The following is a 19798-nucleotide window of genomic DNA, read 5'->3' on the forward strand; positions in this document are numbered from 1 at the left end:
AGAGAAATATATATATATATATATATATATATATATATATATATATAATAAACAAGTGGAATTCGATTTATATATATATATATATTCAACCACTGACTCAAATTATTCTATGTACATTTTGAGTCGGTAAAGAAGTAGCACTGTAAATTTTTAATAGTTTTTCAAAAATTTTTATTTTCTCGGTCTTTTTTTAAGTATTTTAATTTTAATTAGTTAATAATTTTTATAGTAAAATATTTTTGAATAACAATTTTTGATATTTATTATAATTATTTAAATACTTTTAATAATTATAATATTTTTAATAAAAATTAAATATTTTAATCAAGAAAAAAAAAATGTTTAAAAAATTAATTGATAATAATAATAATAATAATAATAATAATAATAAAAATAATTAATAATAATTAATTAAACAAACTAAAAAATTAGATTTAATTAATTTTTCATTTAAAAAATTAATTTAAATTACTCGATTATAAATAAATAAAAAAATTAATAATTTTTTTAAAATAAAATTTTTAAAAAATTTTATTTCTATAAAAATCTTGTTATTGTCCATTATAGAGGGGGGGGGGGGGGGAATTGATACAAATCGATAAAATATTATTACCATTTATTTCTGTAAGGAAAATTATATTTTCATGAAGAAATAAAAAATTTTTTTTATTTTATTTTTAACGAAGAAAAATGAAAATTAAAAATAATTTTTTTTTGTATAATAAACCAAAAAAATAGGTAGATATAATTTTTTTTTATTTATTTAATATTTATTATTTTCAATTTCAATTTACTATTTTTTTCTCCTTTTTTAATTAACTACAGCTAATTAAACTTTCTTTCTCCCTTTTTTTTTTGGTTTTTTTTTCGTTTTCCTTGCAAACTTTTTAAGAGGAATGCAAAATAATATCTATAGACAAAATATTTGGTTTAAAAATTATTTTCTTTACTATAATAAACAATAATTTACAAATAAATTGTGAATAATATTATTTTATCCCTAAATTGAAAAGTCTCCTCCTGTGTGGTGTGTATTTCATTTTTTTTTTTTTTTTTTATTGAATCACCCAATAGTCCCTTCTCTCCCCGAATTATTTTGTATCATTTTTTTTGTTTTAGTTTCTTTTCACAAAGTGAAAAAATATCTTCATTTTTTTTTGAAATATACTATATATCCGTAAGAGCAAGGAAAATAAAAGTGCGCGCCTTTTTTCTTCTTTAAAAAGTATACAAAGTTAAAAAATGAAATTAAAAAATTTTTTTCTGTGACAAAGTTTCTATCTAAATTTTTTTTTTTCTCTTTAAAAAGTTTCACATATCGCGAAAATTTCTTTGGCGGTGAAAAATCTGGTAAAAAAAACACATCAATTACAACTGTAGTACTGTCGCAAGCACTCTACAATTCTACGCACATTCTAATACAAATAAAAGGAATTAAAATTTTTTTTTTCGATTTTGTTGAAAATTAAATTCTAATTATTGTACTTGAACATTATTTTTTTTATATAATGTATATGTATAAATAATTTGTTTTTTTTTTTAATTTACAGAATGAAATTTTTCTAATTGTTTTTCCTATGGGAAAAGATTTTATAAAATTGAAGAAGAATTCTTTGATTTTAAGGTTGAAATTAAAGTTTTTAATATTTTTTTCTAAATAGTCAAAAAATTGTATATTAAAAAAAAAAATTTTTTTTTTGTCTTTCTTTTAGTTGCGTTTTGTCAAAAAAGTTAATACATAAAAATTATTTATCATTATTGGAAATATTTTTTTTTTATAAATTAAGTTTAAAAAATAATAATTTACTTAAATAAATTGTTATAACAATTTTTTCTTTTTATTATTATTTTTTTTCTGTTTCTTTTTTTTCTATGAGAATGTTCATTTCAGGTAATATTCCTATTTACAGTTGAAAAATATTAATTTTTCCCTTTTTTTTTGGCATTGATTTTGTTTTCAGTAAAAAAAATTTGAATAGAAAAATGTTTGGTTAATTTATTTGTAAAATTTATTTACGATTTTTGGAAGAAAAAAAATTTTTTTTCTTATTCTCTTTCTAGAATAAATAAAATTAATAAAAAGTAATTTTAGATATTTAAAAAAAAAAATTTTTTAATTCCAATAGTTTGGAAAATTTAATTAATTTAAAAAGAAAACTAAAAATTGCTTTTTTAAGGTATTGTTAAAAAAAAAATTTTTAATGATTTCAATTTACAATTTTTGTTTTCATTTATTTCTTTAGGGTTTTGAATTTCCGTGCAATGAAAAAATTTCTATTTTTTCTATTTTTTTTTCCTAAACTAATAAATTAAATATTTTTCTACGAAAAACAAGAAAAATTAACATTTTTCATCATGATGAATTAAAAAAAATTCTAGTGATATTAATTCATTTAGTAAAATTTCATTGGGAAAAATTTGTCTATTTTTCTCAATATCTTGATATAAAAACGATTGTTTTTTTTTTCATAGAATAAATAGAAAATTTTTTCCTCCCTCAAAATAGGAGAAAAAAAGACAATTTCATCCTTTGAAAGTGAATTTTTCTTTTTCTATTGATGCAAACAAGAATAAAATTATTCTCGAATTAGTTTTTGTTTTTACTTCCTTTTCTCTTTTTTTCAAAATAGTGAAAAGAAAAAATGAATAGAATTAAAATTATTGATCGCGATGATAAAAATAAAATTAAAAAAAAAAATGGAATCTTATTGAATCTCGTGAGTATAAGGCGATTTACCATTTGTCACGCAATATATATTATTATAAAAGTCTCTTGTGTTATCGCGTATAAAAATTTTAATTCTTTTTAATGTAATAAATGATAGTCACGTGACTAGTCGGATTGCATATTTTTTTTTTCTTGATGGAAGTTATTCGACTCGAAACGTTTTCAATATAATCGTTCTTTTTTTTTCTTTTTGCTTTTTTTTAAAAGTATTTTCTTCATTTTCTAGCTTGAAGTGCATTCGAAAGCCAATCCATGGCTGGATCGAGTCCTTCGCCTTTTTTTGCTGATGTTTTGAAAATTTGGAAAGTCCTATTTTTTAATGCGTCAAGTCCAAGCGCTTGATGAACTTCGGCTACTGTTAAACAGCCAGGCATGTCTTGTTTATTTGCTAGTACTACTAAAATTGCATTTTGCAACTCGTCCTCCTGTGCAAAATAAAAATTGTCGATGAATAAATTATTATTTTTCATTTTATTATTTTATTATTATCAGGCCTCGGATATTGACTTTAAGGGACAAAAAGAATCGTTTTAGTCGAATTATATTTAAAAAAAAGTCGATTATTTTTATTTTAACAAAATTTAATTGGTTAATAAATATTTTACTTTAAAAAACTAATGTTTTTAGAGATTAAATTCATTTGATTAATTCTGTAATGAGAATAATTGTATAAAAATATTATCAAGAAAATTTATTTCAAATATTTCAAAATCGAACTAATTGTAAGATAAATTTTCAAAATTTTATTTTGTTTTGTACAAAATTTCTAAAAAAAATTCTTAAAGTTCCATTTTTATAATTTTTTGAAATTTTATTTAAGCAAATTTTAAGCAAAAATTTTGTCATAATTTTTTATTTTGATGGTCAAAAAAATTTCTGGCAATACTGAATCAAGTTTTACCGATTTTTAAATAAAAATTTTTTTTAAATAATAATTTTGGAAGAGTTTAAAGTTGAAAATATTAGAAATAATTGAATTACAAAGGATTTTGTTAATTTTCAGACAATAATTAAATTTTACAGAACTAAAAAGCAATTTATGAAATAATTTTAAATACAATTTTTTTAAAAATAATTGAATTTTCAAAGATTTAAAATTTTAATTTTTGAAATTAATTGAACTTCAAGTGATTTTTAATTAAAATTTTTTTGATGATTTCACTAAAAAATTTATTAAAAATTGCAAACAAAAATACAATAATTTGAAAACATTTTAAGTGAAAAATGAGTTTAGATAGTTGAATTTTCGAAGAATATTATAAAAATCATTACAAGTAATTGAATATTAGGAGAGTTATAATTGAAATTATTAAATTTCAAAAAATTTTAAATGGAGAGAAATTTAGAAATAATTAAATTTTAGAAACTTTTAAATTGAAATTTTTGATAATAACTGAATTTCAAAAGATTGTGTTAAATTTTAGACAATTATTTTTTTATAAGAAATTTTTTTTTTAGTAATTTTTGTTGATGAAGAATTTATTAGAAATAATATTTAAAAAAATTGAATTCCAAAAGTTTTTAATTGAAAAATGCTTTCAGATAATTGCATTTTTGAAGAATATTATAAAAATCATTAAAAATAATTGAAATTTTTGCAAATAACTAAATTTCAAGTGATTTTGAATTAAAAATTTTTGGTTATCTTATTTGCTAATTTTTTTAAAAATTATAAACATATATTAAAATAAAAATTTTAATTGAAAAATAGTTTAAGATAATTGAATTTGTGAAGAATTTCATTAAAATTATTAAAAATAATTAATTTTGCGACGAATTTTAGTTAAAAATTTGTTAAATAATTGAAATAAAGAAGATCTAAAGAAGATTTGCATTATATACTAAAAAAACGTAGTTTGTTTAAAAATTTTGTAAAAAAAAAATGAATAGAAAAATAATTAAAAATTTCTTAATTGAAATAATATTTACATATTTATTTTTTTTAGAATAAAATTTCTACTTACCCTCAACATATAAAGTAATTCGTCTTTTGATATTCCTATTCTATCTCTGTCGGCGGAATCGACAACATAAATAATTGCGTCTGTATTTGAATAATAACATCTCCAATAAGGTCTAGAAAATATAAAATAAAAAATGAATTTTTTAAATACAAATTATTTTATTTAATTCTAAATTCCCGTTAATTAATAAATTAATTATTAATAATTAATTTCAATTACCATTATAATTGAATTTAAGAATTTAAAACAAACAGAGGAAGTAAAAAATTTTAATTTCTTAAAAAATAAAAAATCGTCATTTAATTATAAAAATTTCTAGTGAAATATCTATTTCATAGATTATTTTTAATTGTTTCTAAATGTAAAATAGTTTTTCGAAAAAAGCAATCAATAAATATTATAATGTAAATTTGTAAATTTATAGAAAAAAAAAAATTAAAATTTTTTCAAAAACAAAAAATTCCTATTAATTTTATAATTTTTAATAAAATTTAATAATTTCTATAGAAAAAAAAATGTTTTTTTTAAATTTTTTACAATAAAACTTGTAATTTTAAATTCTCAATAATGTTTAAAAAGTAAATTGAAACTCTCCAAGATAATAAAAAATATAAAAATTTCCATAAATCTAATTAAATAAAATTTAGATTAATATTTTTGTATCTTGAAATTGAGTAATTTATGTTTATTATATTATGTTAATTATTTTTAATTATTATTAAATTATGTTAATTATATTTTTAAAAATACAAATTTTTTTTATCAAATATTAATGATTTTTTAAAAATTTTATTATTCTTTTTCTCTTTTTTTTTTTGAAAGAAAATAATTTTTGAAGAAATTTTATTTTTTTAGATTTAGATATATATTATCAGTTTTTTTAGTTTAGGCCAGAAATCCAAATTTTGAAATTAAAGATTAGAAAAAATTCCTTTTTTCAATCATATTTATTAATTATTATCGAAATTAATTAATTATTAATATTATCGAAACGCCGAGATAATTAATTAATACATATAATTGAAAAAGGGAATTTTTTCTAATCTTTAATTTCAAAATTTGGATTTCTGGCCTAAACTAAAAAATGATAATAAATTAATTTTTGTTTTAATAATTTTTACCTTATGCTAGTTTGTCCTCCAAGGTCCCATACTTGAAATTTTAAATTTTTATATGTTACTTGTTCTACATTAAAACCTATTGTAGGAATTGTTGTCACAACTTCTCCAACTTGTAACCTAAAAATTATATTATATTAAATTTTTCACATATTTTTCTATTATCTACTCTTATAAAAGTAAAGTACTTTATTTTTTTTTTTAATAAAACTTCTAATTAGCAAAAAATCAATAATAAATTTAATATAAAAATAATCAACATTTATATTTTTATTTTCATAATATTAAAAATAATAAAATAATAATATTTTTTTTATTTTAAAATATTCGAAAACTTTCTGTGACTTTCGAATTTAATTTTTTAGTCGAAATAAAAAACTATTTTTTCTTAACATTAAAGAGAACAAAATATTTTTTTTTTTAAAATTTCTATCTAAATAAAAATTAATTTCAAATTATAAAAACTTTTAATTTATGTTTAAAAACACAAATTCATAAGAAAAAAAAATCCATTGCCAGAGAAAAATATAAAAAAATTCTAACCTCGAAATTTCGAAAATCTATTTTCACTTTCGAAAAAAAAATTGTAAATATTTTGAAAAAAAAATAATTATGATTCGTATAATATCGTATTCTCTTATCAGAAAGTAATTAGGAAAAAAAATGAGGTTGACACAGATTTACAAAATATATACACATAGAGAGAGAGAAAGAGAGAGAGTAAAAGAAATAAAGAATGAAAAACCTGTATAAAATTGTCGTTTTTCCAGCTCCGTCCAAACCTAAAATTAAAATTCGCATTTCCCGACTGCCGAGTAAATTGCGAAAATAACTAAATACACCTCCTGTAAATAAATTGATTTTTTTTTACAATGACATTTTTTTTTTCAATAGAGAAAAAAAGGAATCTCCGAGTGAAAGTGGAAATTTAATATCGTTGTGCTGTATAATTTCATGCCGGGTAATTTTTTTTTTTTTTTTTTTTAACACGTAGACAAAAAAAGTTTTTTTTTTAAAATAAATTGACTCACCCATTTTTTTTAACACTAAATTTTATCTCCAAATCATAAATTATTAACAATTAGTAGCGTTTTGATAAAAGGAAAATATTAAAGAAATTTAAATATACTCTATACGATATTTTGATATCAATTATTGACTGATATGGCGTTTACGCATTTACCGACTACAATTATTGCCATACGTGACAGATGATGCAAAATAGAAGTTTATCTGACACCTGGTGGATAATGAACGAGATTCAAAAAAAATTAATTTACCTAAAAAGGGCTTCCCAATACAGGGTTGGGTAGGTATAATTAATATTTCAAATAGAGTTGAGCGTCCGAAATGTGACACTGAAATCAAGATGTTTTAATCATGTGAGTTTACGTTCTATGTTTCATATCTCGAAATAGTGGATTTTATTTGAGCGCGAAATTTTAAATTATTCTTTACAAAAATTAGCATTAAACGCCATTTGATCTAATTTACAAATAATGTCAAAAAAAAAAACATAAAAATTCGTTTAATAATTATTATATTACATAATCATAATTTCTTCCAAACGTAAATAAAATTATTATAAAACTGTTAAAATTATTATTTATCCTTTTTTTTTCTAAACGTATTAATTTGATTGGCTCTGACAAACATTTCATTTCCACTGTGAAAATTGAATATTGTTTTTATTATTACAGACGCATAAGTTTCACTCTGCATTTTCTTATGGAGCATTTACACCTATAAAAAATTTTCTCCACTTTGCATTTTCCGAAATACACTTATCTGATTGGTTTTCCAGAATCTGATTCATTGTGGACAACCAATCAGGTAAGTGTATTTCGGAAAATGCAAAGTGATGAAAATTTTTTGCCGAAGATGTAAATGCTCCATTACTTTTTCCAAAAACGGAAAATGCAGAGTGAGACAAACTTATGCCTCTGTCATAGGAGAGAGAAAGACAAGAATAGTTTTTCCAAAAGAGGTGTGACCGTACCTTTATAGAGCCAATCAAATTTAGTGATTCTCTGTGAAAATGCATCGCTCGCTAAAAAAAACCAAGATGGTATAAAAACACCTTTATGCACAAATTTTCGAAAAGTCAAATAAAATGTTAGAAAAAATTTTATTTGTCTTTTCTAATCTAACCTATAAAAAAAACTACAAAACTCTAAAAATTAAAAAAAAAATGAAAAAATTTTTGATTCTCTAAAATTTTTACAGCTTTCTTTTATTTAAAAAACGGTAATTAAAAATCGTTTTTTCAAATCTAAAAGTCAACATATATTTTGGAAAATTTTATTTTTTCGAGAAAAAACAAATGCTCTGATCTAGTCATAGACTATGTATGAAGAAAATCAGGGATGGGTAAATGTAACAAACTAGAGGTTTTCTACGTATGTTACATGGTTTGTTACAGAGGTAAAATACGTATGTTACCCCCCCACTACCGAAAAATGCATTAGGTAACAAATTTTTGAAATATCATACGTATGTAACATACGGTAACAAACCATGTAATATACGTGAAGTATGTTACCTACCCATCACTGAAGAAAATAGCTAACGCAAATCACGATTGTTATTGGTTGATTATTATTTAATCTGCGCGTGCGTTGTGAAACCTTATAAATAGTTTCTAAGATCATGATCATGCCTTCTTAAATTTTCCGTTAACCATAGTGTGCACGTGTTCCTGGAAATAATTTTTTTCCTTCTTCTGTGAAGAAGTTATAAAAACAAAAAAAAATGGTAAATATTGAATTTTAATTGCTATTCTCTTTATTCAATAAATATTCCGTTAAATTTTAATAATATTTTTATTAAATTTTCTTAAAATTTTGACATAGTAGAGTATAAATATTTTTGAAACACGTGTCACTCGAAATCAAATAATTTTGCTTTTCGTTAATGTCAGGTGACTGTTAGGTCTGTAATGTTAATTTGTCCGTAAATTTTCTCGTAAAATGTTGAATGGATTGAGTTGAAATTTTGTGGAGAAATTTAAAATATGGTAAACAATGGTTGTGAAGTGGGAAAATGTAGATATAATAAAAGGCATAAAAATTGCTAAAAAAAAAATCCGACACTCCTAACCTAACATTTTTGAACTATTTTCAAGTATTTTAAAATAATTATTTAACAAATTGTTCTCATGAAAATAAAAAGAATGTTAATTTACGAATATATAAAGATATTAAATATATTAAAAATTATATAATTTTCTAAAATTAAAATTGTAATAATTTTATAGTATAATAATAATAATCTATAATTTCAGGCCTCGGATTATACGACTTTTTCGACTATTTCAGACTTTTTTTTCAAAACTACGACTTTTTTCGACTTATTTTAATAAAATGCGACTGTTTCGACTTTTTTTTACATTTAAAAAAAAAAATTATAAATAAAATATATTTTTTTTAGTATAAAATGCAGATCTTCAGATTTTCTTTATTTCAATTATTTAACAAATTTTTAACTAAAATTCTTCACTAAATTAATTATTTTTAATAATTTTAATGAAATTCATCACAAATTCAATTATTTCAAATTATTTTCCAATTAAAATTTTTTTATGAAAAATAAAAAAACCAAAAAATTTTAATTTAAAATCATAAATCAATTCAATATCAAATAAAATTCAATTATTTTTAAAAAATTTCAATTTAAAATTAAATATTATCAAAATTTTCAATCAAAAATCAATTAAAATTAAATTATTATCCAAAATTTCAATTAAAATTCAATTATTTCCCAAAATAATTGGAAAAATTCAATTATTTTCAAAATTTTAAATTAAAAATCAACTAAAATTCAATTATTTTCCAAATTTTCAATTTCAAATCAAATAAAATTCAATTATTTTCAATATTTCAATTCAAAATTAATTATTATCAAAATTTTCAATCAAAAATCAACTAAAATTGAATTATGCAAAATTTCAATTGAAATTCAATTATTTTCCAAAATTTAAATTCAAAATCTTCTAAAATTCAATTATTTTCCAAATTTTCAATTTCAAATCAAATAAAATTCAATTATTACCCATAATTTCAATTTAAAATTAACTAAAATTCAATTATTTTCAAAATTTTCAATTTAAAATCAACTACAATTCAATTATTTTTAAAAATTTCAATTCAAAATTAATTATTATCAAAATTTTCAATCAATAATCATCTACAATATTGAATTATTATCCAAAATTTCAATTATTTTCTAAAATTTGAATTTGAAAGCATCTAAAATTTAATTATTTCTAAAAATTTTTGAAATTTTATAATTTTAATTATAACTCTAAGGAAATTCAATTATTTTTAACTATTTTTATACTATTCTTTGAAAATTCAATTATCTGAAACCATTTTTCAATTAAAAAGGGTTTTCAAATTATTGTATTTTTGTCCGCAATTTCTAATAAATTTTTTAGTGAAATCATCAAAAAATTTTTATTAAAGATCACTTGAAGTTTAATTCATTTCAAAAATCTCAATTGTAAATCTTTGAAAATTCAATTACTTTTAAAAAAGGTGAATAAAAAAAATATTTGATAAATTATTTTTAGTTCCGTAAAATTTAATTATTGTCTGAAAATTAACAAAATCTTTTGAAATTCAATTATTTCTCAAAATTTCAACTTTAACCCTTCCAAAAGTATTATTATTTAAAAAAAAATTTTTTTAATTAAAAATCTGTAAAATATTTTAGTTAAAATAAAAAAAAATCGACTTTTTCGACATTTTTTTTTAATATAAATTGACTAAAACGACTTTTTTTTGCGCCTTTAAGTCGATCCGAGGCCTTTAATTTTCCTAATTAAAAGAGAAAAATTATTTACATGATGACTTGCTTTGGTCCGTGTTGCTGATTTGCTTCTGATTAAAAAACAAAGCTTTGAACTGATAATTTTTAAATTTTTTCTTTACATAAAAAAAGCACAATTGTAAATACATTTTAAAAATTTTATTTATTATATTTTCAATAGATCACCATATCCAAGAAGTGGCAGAACTTCCACTCTTTATTTCGAAGAAAATTCAAACTTTACAAGAAGCAAAAAAAGTCGTAATCTTTTTTTTTTTTGAAAAAATTTCAATGGAATAATATTGTCAAGGTAAGAATAGGAAAAGATTTTTATTTTCTAATTAAATGAATAAATCTAAAAGCATTGGAAAATGTCCCCGTTTTTAGAAAATTATTTTTTTAAACGGTCCGTTAAAAATGCAAGAATAATATGGTCATGGCGTTCCTATTGAACGAATTTCGTCAATGGGGGTTTTCTTGATTGCACAATTTTATTTTCCTTTTGCGTATTAATTGAAAAATATTTTGAAATTGTCTTTTTTTTACTGAATTGAAATTAAATTTCATTTTTGTCAAATGTAATCAAAATTTAAATAAGTTTTTTGTTTTCGTTTTTATAGATGTACAAAAAAAACAACGATTAAGGGCAGAAAGAGAAAAAATGCGAAATTTTCTTTTGCATTGAACGTCTTGGATCTTTGATTGTTTACGTATATAAAATCAGGTATAAAATTATTTTTAAAATAATATATTTTTTTTTATAATAATATTATTTTTTTCTTTTTTTAACTGATTGTTTGAGATTTAAAAGAAAAATTGGAGATAAATTTACAAATTTTTCAAATACCTGAAGGAGTTTAATTATTTTTATATAGGGTAAGTGCACCAATTACGGCGCGTTCATAAAAAATAACTGTTATTATTATTATTATAAGTGTTGCAATTTAAGAAAATTATTTTAATCTTTTCTTGATACAATTACTAATGAAAATGCACATTTAAACAATTATTAATTTAATTATTTGAGATGAAATTTTTTCCTTCGCCGTAATTGAAACATTTTTAATATTTCCATTGGCTTTAATTACGGTGGGCAAAGTATTTTCAAAATACACGTAATTTTGAGTCACCGTAATTGATACACCGAAACTGATACAAACGCGCCGTAATAGAAAATTACGGTATTAGTTTTAATTTCTCATATTTGTTTAAATAATCGATTTTTATAAAGTTTAAATCAGGATGGTCACCGACCGGGAATACCGGAATTTTTAATAAAAACCGGGAATTTTAATTAAATTTACATTAAAACTAAATTTTATTTATTATAAATAATTTTTTTTTCCTTTTTTTATAAGGAAGAAGATAGCGTTTTTTGTTTTTTGATAGGATCCAAAATATGGCCAAAAAATTACAAAAACCACAACAAAAATCACAAAATCTGACAAAAATACCGAAATTTGAATTTTTTCTACCCCAGATGTGCTTTCTAGGGTTAAGTTTCAGTGGCCACTCTGTAAAATTTTTTTTATTATCTAAATAACATAAGCTTTTAGTTTAATAAGTCTTAAATTGACTTTATACAATAGAAATGTCAAATTTTCTATTTCAAAGGTATTTTGACTCGAATTGCGCCGTAATTAGTGCATTTATCCTATTTCTAATATTTATTTTTCATGATGATTTGATTTGGTCCGTGTTGCTGATTTGCTTCTGATTATTAAACAAATCTTTTGTCTGATTAAATTTTAAATTAACATTTTATATATATATATATATATGTAATTATCAATGTGTTTTATTGAGAAAATTATGTTTTTAATTTTTAGAAAACGTGAAAAGTGATGAAATCGCATCAAGTCTGTGATTTGGAGGATAAGAAAAAGTTGACGAAATTTTAAAAAGAAATTTAAAAACAAGTTTCTTTAAAAATGGAAAAAAATGTATTACAAGAACTACAGCAAAATATAAAAAAAAAGTGTGTACGATTTTTTTTTCCTTGGTGATATATTGTTTATATTATATAAATATAAAAATTATATATTGTATTTAAAGCAAAGTTGAAATAAATTTGTAAAAATCGCGTTAATGTATGAATTTTTCTGTTTATTTACCAAATACATAAAAATTTTAAAGATTTATTCGTAAAAAAATTTTTTTTTTTTTTGAAAATGCATTGCATTGAATTTCTCTAAATTTAAAAATAATACTTCTAAAGACTTTACTAAAACCAAAATGGTAATTTTCCATTTTTCTTGTAAGGAGATATTGATATTTGAAATTGTTGAAAATTCATAAAACTTTTCCAAGATTTAAAGTAAAATATTTCATATTTCCACATATAAAGAATTTTAAAAACTCAGTAGATCATATATATATATATGAAAGTATAAATTAAAATTACTTAATTTTAAACAAAATTTGATTCAAAAATTTTTCTAGAAAAAATTTATTTCCAAAAAGTGTAAATTTGACACAACAAATTAATTTACTTTATAATTAAATAATTACAACTCATAATCAAAAGAAATGTTGAACTTTAAAATAGTTATGAACAATTATAAAAAAAAAATAATTTATATTTAAAATAGAATTTTGAAAAAAATAGGCGTCAACAGTTTTGGTTGAAATGGATTGACTCTTTTTTGAATTATTTTAAATAATATCAACACACTGACCAGATAAGCAGTACTGAAACAAAGTTAATTAAAATTTTCATTTTGACGAATTTTTATTTTTATTCGATTTATTATTTTGCAAAATTTTTATATAACTAAAAATTTACTTCACAGAAATAAAAATTAAATTTCTTTTTTAGAAATCTCCTACTGAATTAAAATTTTGAAAATTTGTCTTAAGTAAAATTAATTTTACATAGAATAGCAAATAATTATTTGAAATAAAATATTTATTAACTAATTAAATTTATTAAAAATAAAAATCGACTTCTCTTGAAATGTAAATTGACTAAAACGATTTTTTTTTTTGGATCTTAAAGTCGATATTTAATAATACAATAAACATTGTTTTATTAGGGAAATTGATATTTAAAAATATTTTACTGTAATTAATTTTTAATTACCTTTCCATCACCACAAGAAGATCCCTCGGCTGGAGGTATTTTACGTACCCACCAAGCCATGTTTTTGTGTATACAGTATAACTCTAAACAAGTTGTTTTTTCCTATAAAACAATTGTAATAACAAAATACAAAAAATGGACAATAAAAATAAATTCTTATGTTACTGTTAAAAAAGAAACACATAAATAAGCTCTAAAATTAATTTGTTAAAATTTTAATTTCACAAAATTTCATTACCTAAAATTTATACTTTTAGTTAAATTTTTATTTTTTCGAATTATTATTTAACAGAAATTCCATTTAATCAATAATAATAATAATAATTTAAACTATTAAATTCCATTTATAAAATTGTTACTGAAATGAATTTTATTTTACAGAGTTTTTATTTTCGTATTTTTGGAGGAAATGATAATAATAATTGGAAGAAATAAAAATTTGATTAAAAGTAAATTTTAGATAATTAAATTCTGTACCAAATAAAAATGTTCAAAAAAAAAAAAAAAAAAAATTAATTTTAGAACAGTTACAGTTAATGGAACTTACAGTGTAACATTTTGTGTATCCAAGATTTTGGCATTGTTCATCTAAAGACATTATTTCACCGGGTAATATTCTTGCTAATGGTTCATTATTTTTATATTCTGCTGGATTATTTCGAATGCATTTTGTAAAATCTTCACTAAAGAGGAATAAAATTTTTATAGATAAAAAATAAATCAATAATAATTAATTAAATTAATTATGCACCAACATAAATAAACTTAAATGATTTACATTATTATACATGTGTAAAATTTAAATTCAAAAAAAAAAAAATTAAAATTTTCAACGCACCTTAAAACAATTCCAATAACTTCTTTAGAACAAGAAGAAAATAAAATTCTATTTTTATTATAACTAATATCACCCATAATATAACCTTCCTCTTTTAGACAATGTTTAGTACCATTTTTAACAAAATCTAAATCTTCTTCATCATGTGGTGCACCAAATCTGTATTATGAAAAAAAAAGATTTATAATTGTTAAAAAAAAAAAAATTTTCCAAAAATTACATATAAATTAATACAATATCGCGTAAAATAAATGCAAAAAAAAATTTTTGTGCGATCTTACATATGAGCTAATTCATGGGCAGCAGCAATAATGCCTTGAAAACCATTATTATCTTCAACAATACCAGAAGAGTAGTATTTATCATCTTCATGTCTGCATACTCCAGCAGTAAAAGCCATACCTTTATTATATGTAAAATATAATTACTTTAATATTAAAAAAACATATTTTTTTAAAAATAATTTTGAAATAAAATAAAAATTTCTTCAATTACGAAACATGTTTTTTTTAAAATTTTATTTCTATTTAAACATAAATTTTTATTCTTTAATTTAAATAAAAAAAATAATTTTTTAATCAAAGACATTTTCTGTAAATCAAATAAATTTTTCTTTAAGTCAAAGAAATTTTTTTTTTAAATTTAATAAATTATTGTATGGATGAATAATTTTTTTTTATCAAAAAACGATTGCAATTAAAGAAAAAAATTTTTTTTAACTTGTCCTCTACTTTAGAAGGTACAAAAAAGATGTTTTTTTTGTACCTTTCAAAAAAATACCATTAAACATATATATACCAGCTGTTCTTCTATTTTCATAATCTTTAAGCAACAATTCCCTTCCAGTCATAAGTAGGGATATATCATAATTCTTCTTTGGTGGAATGAATTTAATCTCATGTAAAAATTTACTAAATTCGTGCAACATTATTTCCGAATATACCATTTCTTCGGAAATATTGCTGAATGCATTATTCACAAATGACAGTGGATCCTTAAAAAAAAATATATATTTTCAAAAATATATTGTAGAAAATTTTCCTTACACCCAGAAAGAAAAGATTTCTTTGAAACAAAGAAAACGTTTTTTTTTTTTAAATCACTTTTTGAATCAGACAATTTTAAAATGAAATAAATATATATTTTTCATTTAAAGAAATTTGTTTGCATTGAAATAAAAATTTATTTCTTTGTTTCAAATAAAAAATTTCATTAAAATAAAAAATCGAAAAGTCAACAAAAAAAAGAAAGTAAAGAAACAATTTCTTTAAATCAAAGAAATTTTTTCTTTGACTAATAATGCACGAATTTTTTTCATTCAGAGAAAATTTATTTTAAACAAAGAATCTTTTTCCTGGGTGCGTATATAATTAATCAAATATGTTTCATTTGAATCAATTTATAATTGACACAAATATCAATTATGTTTGATGGAAATATAAATATTTGATAATATTCAAGTAATCAATGATTTGAATGAAATAAATTTTCTTTTTTGTAATATATATTACATTAAGTAATACTATTCCGGTAACATAGAGGCGAATCTTTGGGTTTTCAAATTCTCTGTATCTTAAATCAACTCCATTCCAGAAACTCAAAGTATATTCTATCGCTTTTATCACATCATAATTAAATTTTCTGTCAAAAAGAAAAAAATTAATAAATACCTCTGAAATAATAGTAAAAATAAAATAATTTATATCTAATAGCATGATTATTTTTCGCTACATTATAGACCTATCGGAATTTTTGTGTTGTAAAATTAAAAATTAAATTTATTAAGCACAATTTTATAACGTGAATTTATATATTTAACTGAAATAATAAATAATAATAATTTAACTCAAATAATACAATTTTTATTTAACAGAATTTATGATTGGGAAAATTTTTATAATTTTTATTTAACAGAATAAAAAATTATAAAAATATAACAGAATTTTGTATATGAAAAATGCAATTTTATGAAAATAAAATAATAATCAGTGATTATAAAATTCTGCTAAATAAAAATTGAATAATTTTTTAAAATTTGAAATCAATTTGAACAAAGATTAATTAAATTTATTGCAACTTACTTAAAAAGTAGATCGTCAATGAAAATCATAATTTCCGGATAAACTACATTTGAAATCTCCGCTAGTGATCTTCGGGAGATACTCTTGAATTTCATAATTTTATTATCATCGAACACTTTAGGTGTAAAAAGTTCTGAAAAAAAATAAATTCTTTCTCTATTAACGTATTTAATACTAAAAAAAATTAAACACCTTAAAAATTAAAATATAATAAATATTTTTAAAACATCAGCTATTATACCAAAATAGTAGAATATTATTTATATTCCCCCAACAGTATCTAAAATTTCAGCAATATTGCCAACATTGCTTTCTGCAATTTTTGAATATTGACTGTAATGTTGCGAATATTGCTGCAAATTTAGATGCTGTGTAGGTTCAGAATTAAAAAAAAAAGTCGTTTTTTAATTTATTTGCAATGAAATATTTACTCGAAGCATTATTAAATGTTTGCCTATAAATTATATGTTCATCAGTATTTATAAAACCTTCGTCATCATTTTCAAATAATGAAAAATTTTTTTTCAACAAATCGCGACGTTCACGAAAATGACCAAACATAGGACGTATAACCATGTTGTTATTGATGATTCCATTCTAAAAAAAAAGAAAAAAATTTATTATACAAAAATTCAAAATATTTAATGGATTAAAAAATATGCCACATGTAATGTAAAATATATTTACAAATTCAGATTTTCCAAGTTTATTAATGGTGTGTACAATAGATGATGAAGTTTTTGGATCTTGATAAAATTTTAAGAAAACATTGTTCATCACCTATAATCATATTGTCGTTTTTTCTATTCTATTTTTTTCATTTGCTAAAGAATTTTTTTTTTTTAATATTAAAAAATTAAAATATATATATAGAATACATACATTTGGTAGAAATTTAAAATTCACAATATTTTGAGCACTACTACTGGCAGTAAAAACATTCGTCTTTGTACCTGCAATTAAACCTTCAGTTGGTTGCAAATAAAATATTTGCTCTTTAGCCATTATTATTGTTTGAATTGTTAAAATCACGCTGCCTCTTTTGTGACGAATTGGTACAATTTCATAGTCAGATACTAAAAAAGAGATTTAAATTAATGCAACAAAAATATAAATTGAATATTCTTGAAAAAAATTGATAAAATAATTTATATTTATAAAAATAATTACCATCATCAATAATTGAGAAATCATGCTCAATGTTACATTGCGTAAAAGGCACAAAAAAAGTGAAAAATATGAAATACATATATGAAAATATACAATTTTTTTAAATTTCCAAAAGAAAAACTATTTTTTTCGTTCTTTTTATTTAAAAAAAAAAATTTAATTGCGAAAAAGTCACTTGACAATACCGTTCGGACTGAAACACGCACCGGAATATTAGACTAATATTCTAATTTGTACCTGGATTTATATAGTTAGCAAAAATATTTGTCTTTCTGAAATTGATTAAAAATCACGTTTTTTTTTTTGATAATTCAAAACATCGTTTGCAAAAAAAGAATAAATCACGTATAAATTCCGAATTTTAAATTATTTTTTTTTTCAATAATTAAACATAAATCAAACATTTCGTTTGTATTGATATTTTCAAATTATTTTTCTTATGAATCGAGACATATTATTTGAAATTTAATAATAAATAAATAAAAATAAAGACATTAAAATAAATTACAATTATATTAAATTAAAGATTAACCAAATAAAATAATCCAATTTTGTAAAAAAAAAAAACACAAAAATAAATAATTGTTTATGAATAATACAAATAAATAAACAAAACTTGCACAAAAACAATAAACAAAAATAAAATTTCAACGGAACAACATTCCACGTTTAAGACACAATTTAAACTGACATCCGAATACAATGTACTCACAATATCATTCAAAAAAATAAAATAAAAGCAAAACCGAAGAATAGCAGAATGAGAATTTCCTTATTAATTTATTTATTGGCTAAATAAATTTTTTTAAAAAATAATTTCGTAAGATTTGTCAAAAAATAATTAAATTAGTGAATTTATTTAATTTTCTCAGAAAATATATTTTTCCAAAAAATTGTTTGAAATTTAATTATTTTGAAAAACTGTTGATGATTATTTAAATTTAAAATATTTTTACTATCATTTGTAATTATAATCAAAAATTACATTATATCTGTCTTCGAATTTTTAAAAATCGACTTTTTCTTTGTTATCAAGTACCTTAGAAACTGTAGGATCGATTTTTATAAAAAAAAAAAAAGTTCTAACCTTGTATTAAAAAAAATATTCCTTTTTTCGATAATAAGGTTTTTTTTAACATTTGTGGTCCCCAATGTTTAATATTTAAAAACTGCCAATCTAATAAATTTTTTTTTGCCATTTTCAGGCCTCGGATCGACTTAAAGGCACAAAAAAAGTCGTTTTAGTCGATTTTTTTTTATTTTAACTAAAATATTTTACAGATTTTTAAATAAAATTTTTATTTTTAAATAATACTTTTGGAAGGGTTAAAGTTAAAATTTTTAGAAATAATTGAATTTCAAAAGATATTGTTAATTTTCAGACAATAATTAAATTTTACAGAACTAAAAATAATTTATCAAATAATTTTAGATAACATTTTTTAAAAGTCATTGAATTTTCAAAGATTTAAAATTGAGATTTTTAAAATTATTTGAAACTTTAAGTGTTTTGTAATTAAAATTTTAGATGATTTCACTAAAAATTTATTAGAAAATGCGGACAAAATACAATAATTTGAAAACCATTTTTAATTTAATAATGATTTCAGATAATTGAATTTTCAAAGAATATTATAAAAATATAGTTAAAAATAATTGAATTTCCTTAGAGTTATAATTGAAATTATTAAATTTCAAAAAATTTTAGAAGCTTTTAAATTCAAATTTTTTGAAAGTAATTGAATTTTTATTGAAATTTTGGATAATAATTCAATTTCAGTTGATTTTTGATTGAAAATTTGGATAATTAATTTTGAATTGAAGTTTTTAAAAATAATTGAATTTTAGTTGATTTTGAATTGAAAATAATTGAATTTCAATTGAAATTTTGAATAATAATTCAATTTTAGTTGATTTTTTATTAAAAATTTTGATAATTAATTTTGAATTGAAATTTTCGGATATTTGAATTTTATTTGATTTTGAATTGAAATTTTGGGTAATAATT

At 20.2% G+C, this 19798-nt stretch overlaps 2 protein-coding genes and 1 long non-coding RNA gene across 3 annotated transcripts; 1 reads left to right on the forward strand and 2 right to left on the reverse strand.

Moving 5' to 3' along the window:
• Positions 1-924: 924 nt before the first annotated feature.
• On the reverse strand, positions 925-7025 carry LOC127279326 (ADP-ribosylation factor-like protein 1). Its single transcript, XM_051301619.1, has 5 exons — positions 6842-7025; positions 6556-6655; positions 5814-5930; positions 4693-4804; positions 925-3153 (listed from the first exon to the last, which is right to left on the reverse strand). Exons 1-5 carry the CDS (start codon positions 6843-6845, stop codon positions 2944-2946), a joined length of 543 nt encoding a protein of 180 aa, XP_051157576.1. The 5' UTR covers positions 6846-7025; the 3' UTR covers positions 925-2943.
• Positions 7026-8426: 1401 nt separating this feature from the next.
• On the forward strand, positions 8427-12708 carry LOC127279327 (uncharacterized). The gene is made up of 4 exons (XR_007842624.1): positions 8427-8564; positions 10801-10929; positions 11240-11343; positions 12449-12708. It is a non-coding gene; the product is annotated as an uncharacterized LOC127279327 (long non-coding RNA).
• Positions 12709-13058: 350 nt separating this feature from the next.
• LOC127279328 (venom metalloproteinase antarease-like TtrivMP_A) lies at positions 13059-18439 on the reverse strand. The gene is made up of 12 exons (XM_051301621.1): positions 17791-18439; positions 17503-17696; positions 17308-17400; positions 17052-17217; positions 16621-16753; positions 16051-16180; positions 15338-15533; positions 14821-14941; positions 14540-14698; positions 14249-14384; positions 13702-13803; positions 13059-13310 (listed from the first exon to the last, which is right to left on the reverse strand). Exons 1-12 carry the CDS (start codon positions 17867-17869, stop codon positions 13275-13277), a joined length of 1545 nt encoding a protein of 514 aa, XP_051157578.1. The 5' UTR covers positions 17870-18439; the 3' UTR covers positions 13059-13274.
• Between the last annotated feature and the right edge of the window lie 1359 nt (positions 18440-19798).

Source organism: Leptopilina boulardi, unplaced genomic scaffold, assembly GCF_019393585.1.
Source record: "Leptopilina boulardi isolate dan_hultmark-lab unplaced genomic scaffold, ZJU_Lbou_2.1 LbouV2_215, whole genome shotgun sequence".
NCBI lineage: Eukaryota > Metazoa > Arthropoda > Insecta > Hymenoptera > Figitidae > Leptopilina > Leptopilina boulardi.

Coding starts and splice junctions, on each gene's coding strand:
- LOC127279328 (XM_051301621.1), bottom strand. CDS start 17,869: ATGTATTTCATATTTTTCACTTTTTTTGTGCCTTTTACGCAATGTAAC. Junction 17,401..17,502: donor ATTTTAAATTTCTACCAAAT/GTATGTATTCTA, acceptor ATATGATTATAG/GTGATGAACAATGTTTTCTT. Junction 17,218..17,307: donor AACTTGGAAAATCTGAATTT/GTAAATATATTT, acceptor CTTTTTTTTTAG/AATGGAATCATCAATAACAA.
- LOC127279326 (XM_051301619.1), bottom strand. Junction 4,805..5,813: donor GGAGGACAAACTAGCATAAG/GTAAAAATTATT, acceptor TATATTTTCTAG/ACCTTATTGGAGATGTTATT. Junction 3,154..4,692: donor AATTACTTTATATGTTGAGG/GTAAGTAGAAAT, acceptor TATTTTGCACAG/GAGGACGAGTTGCAAAATGC.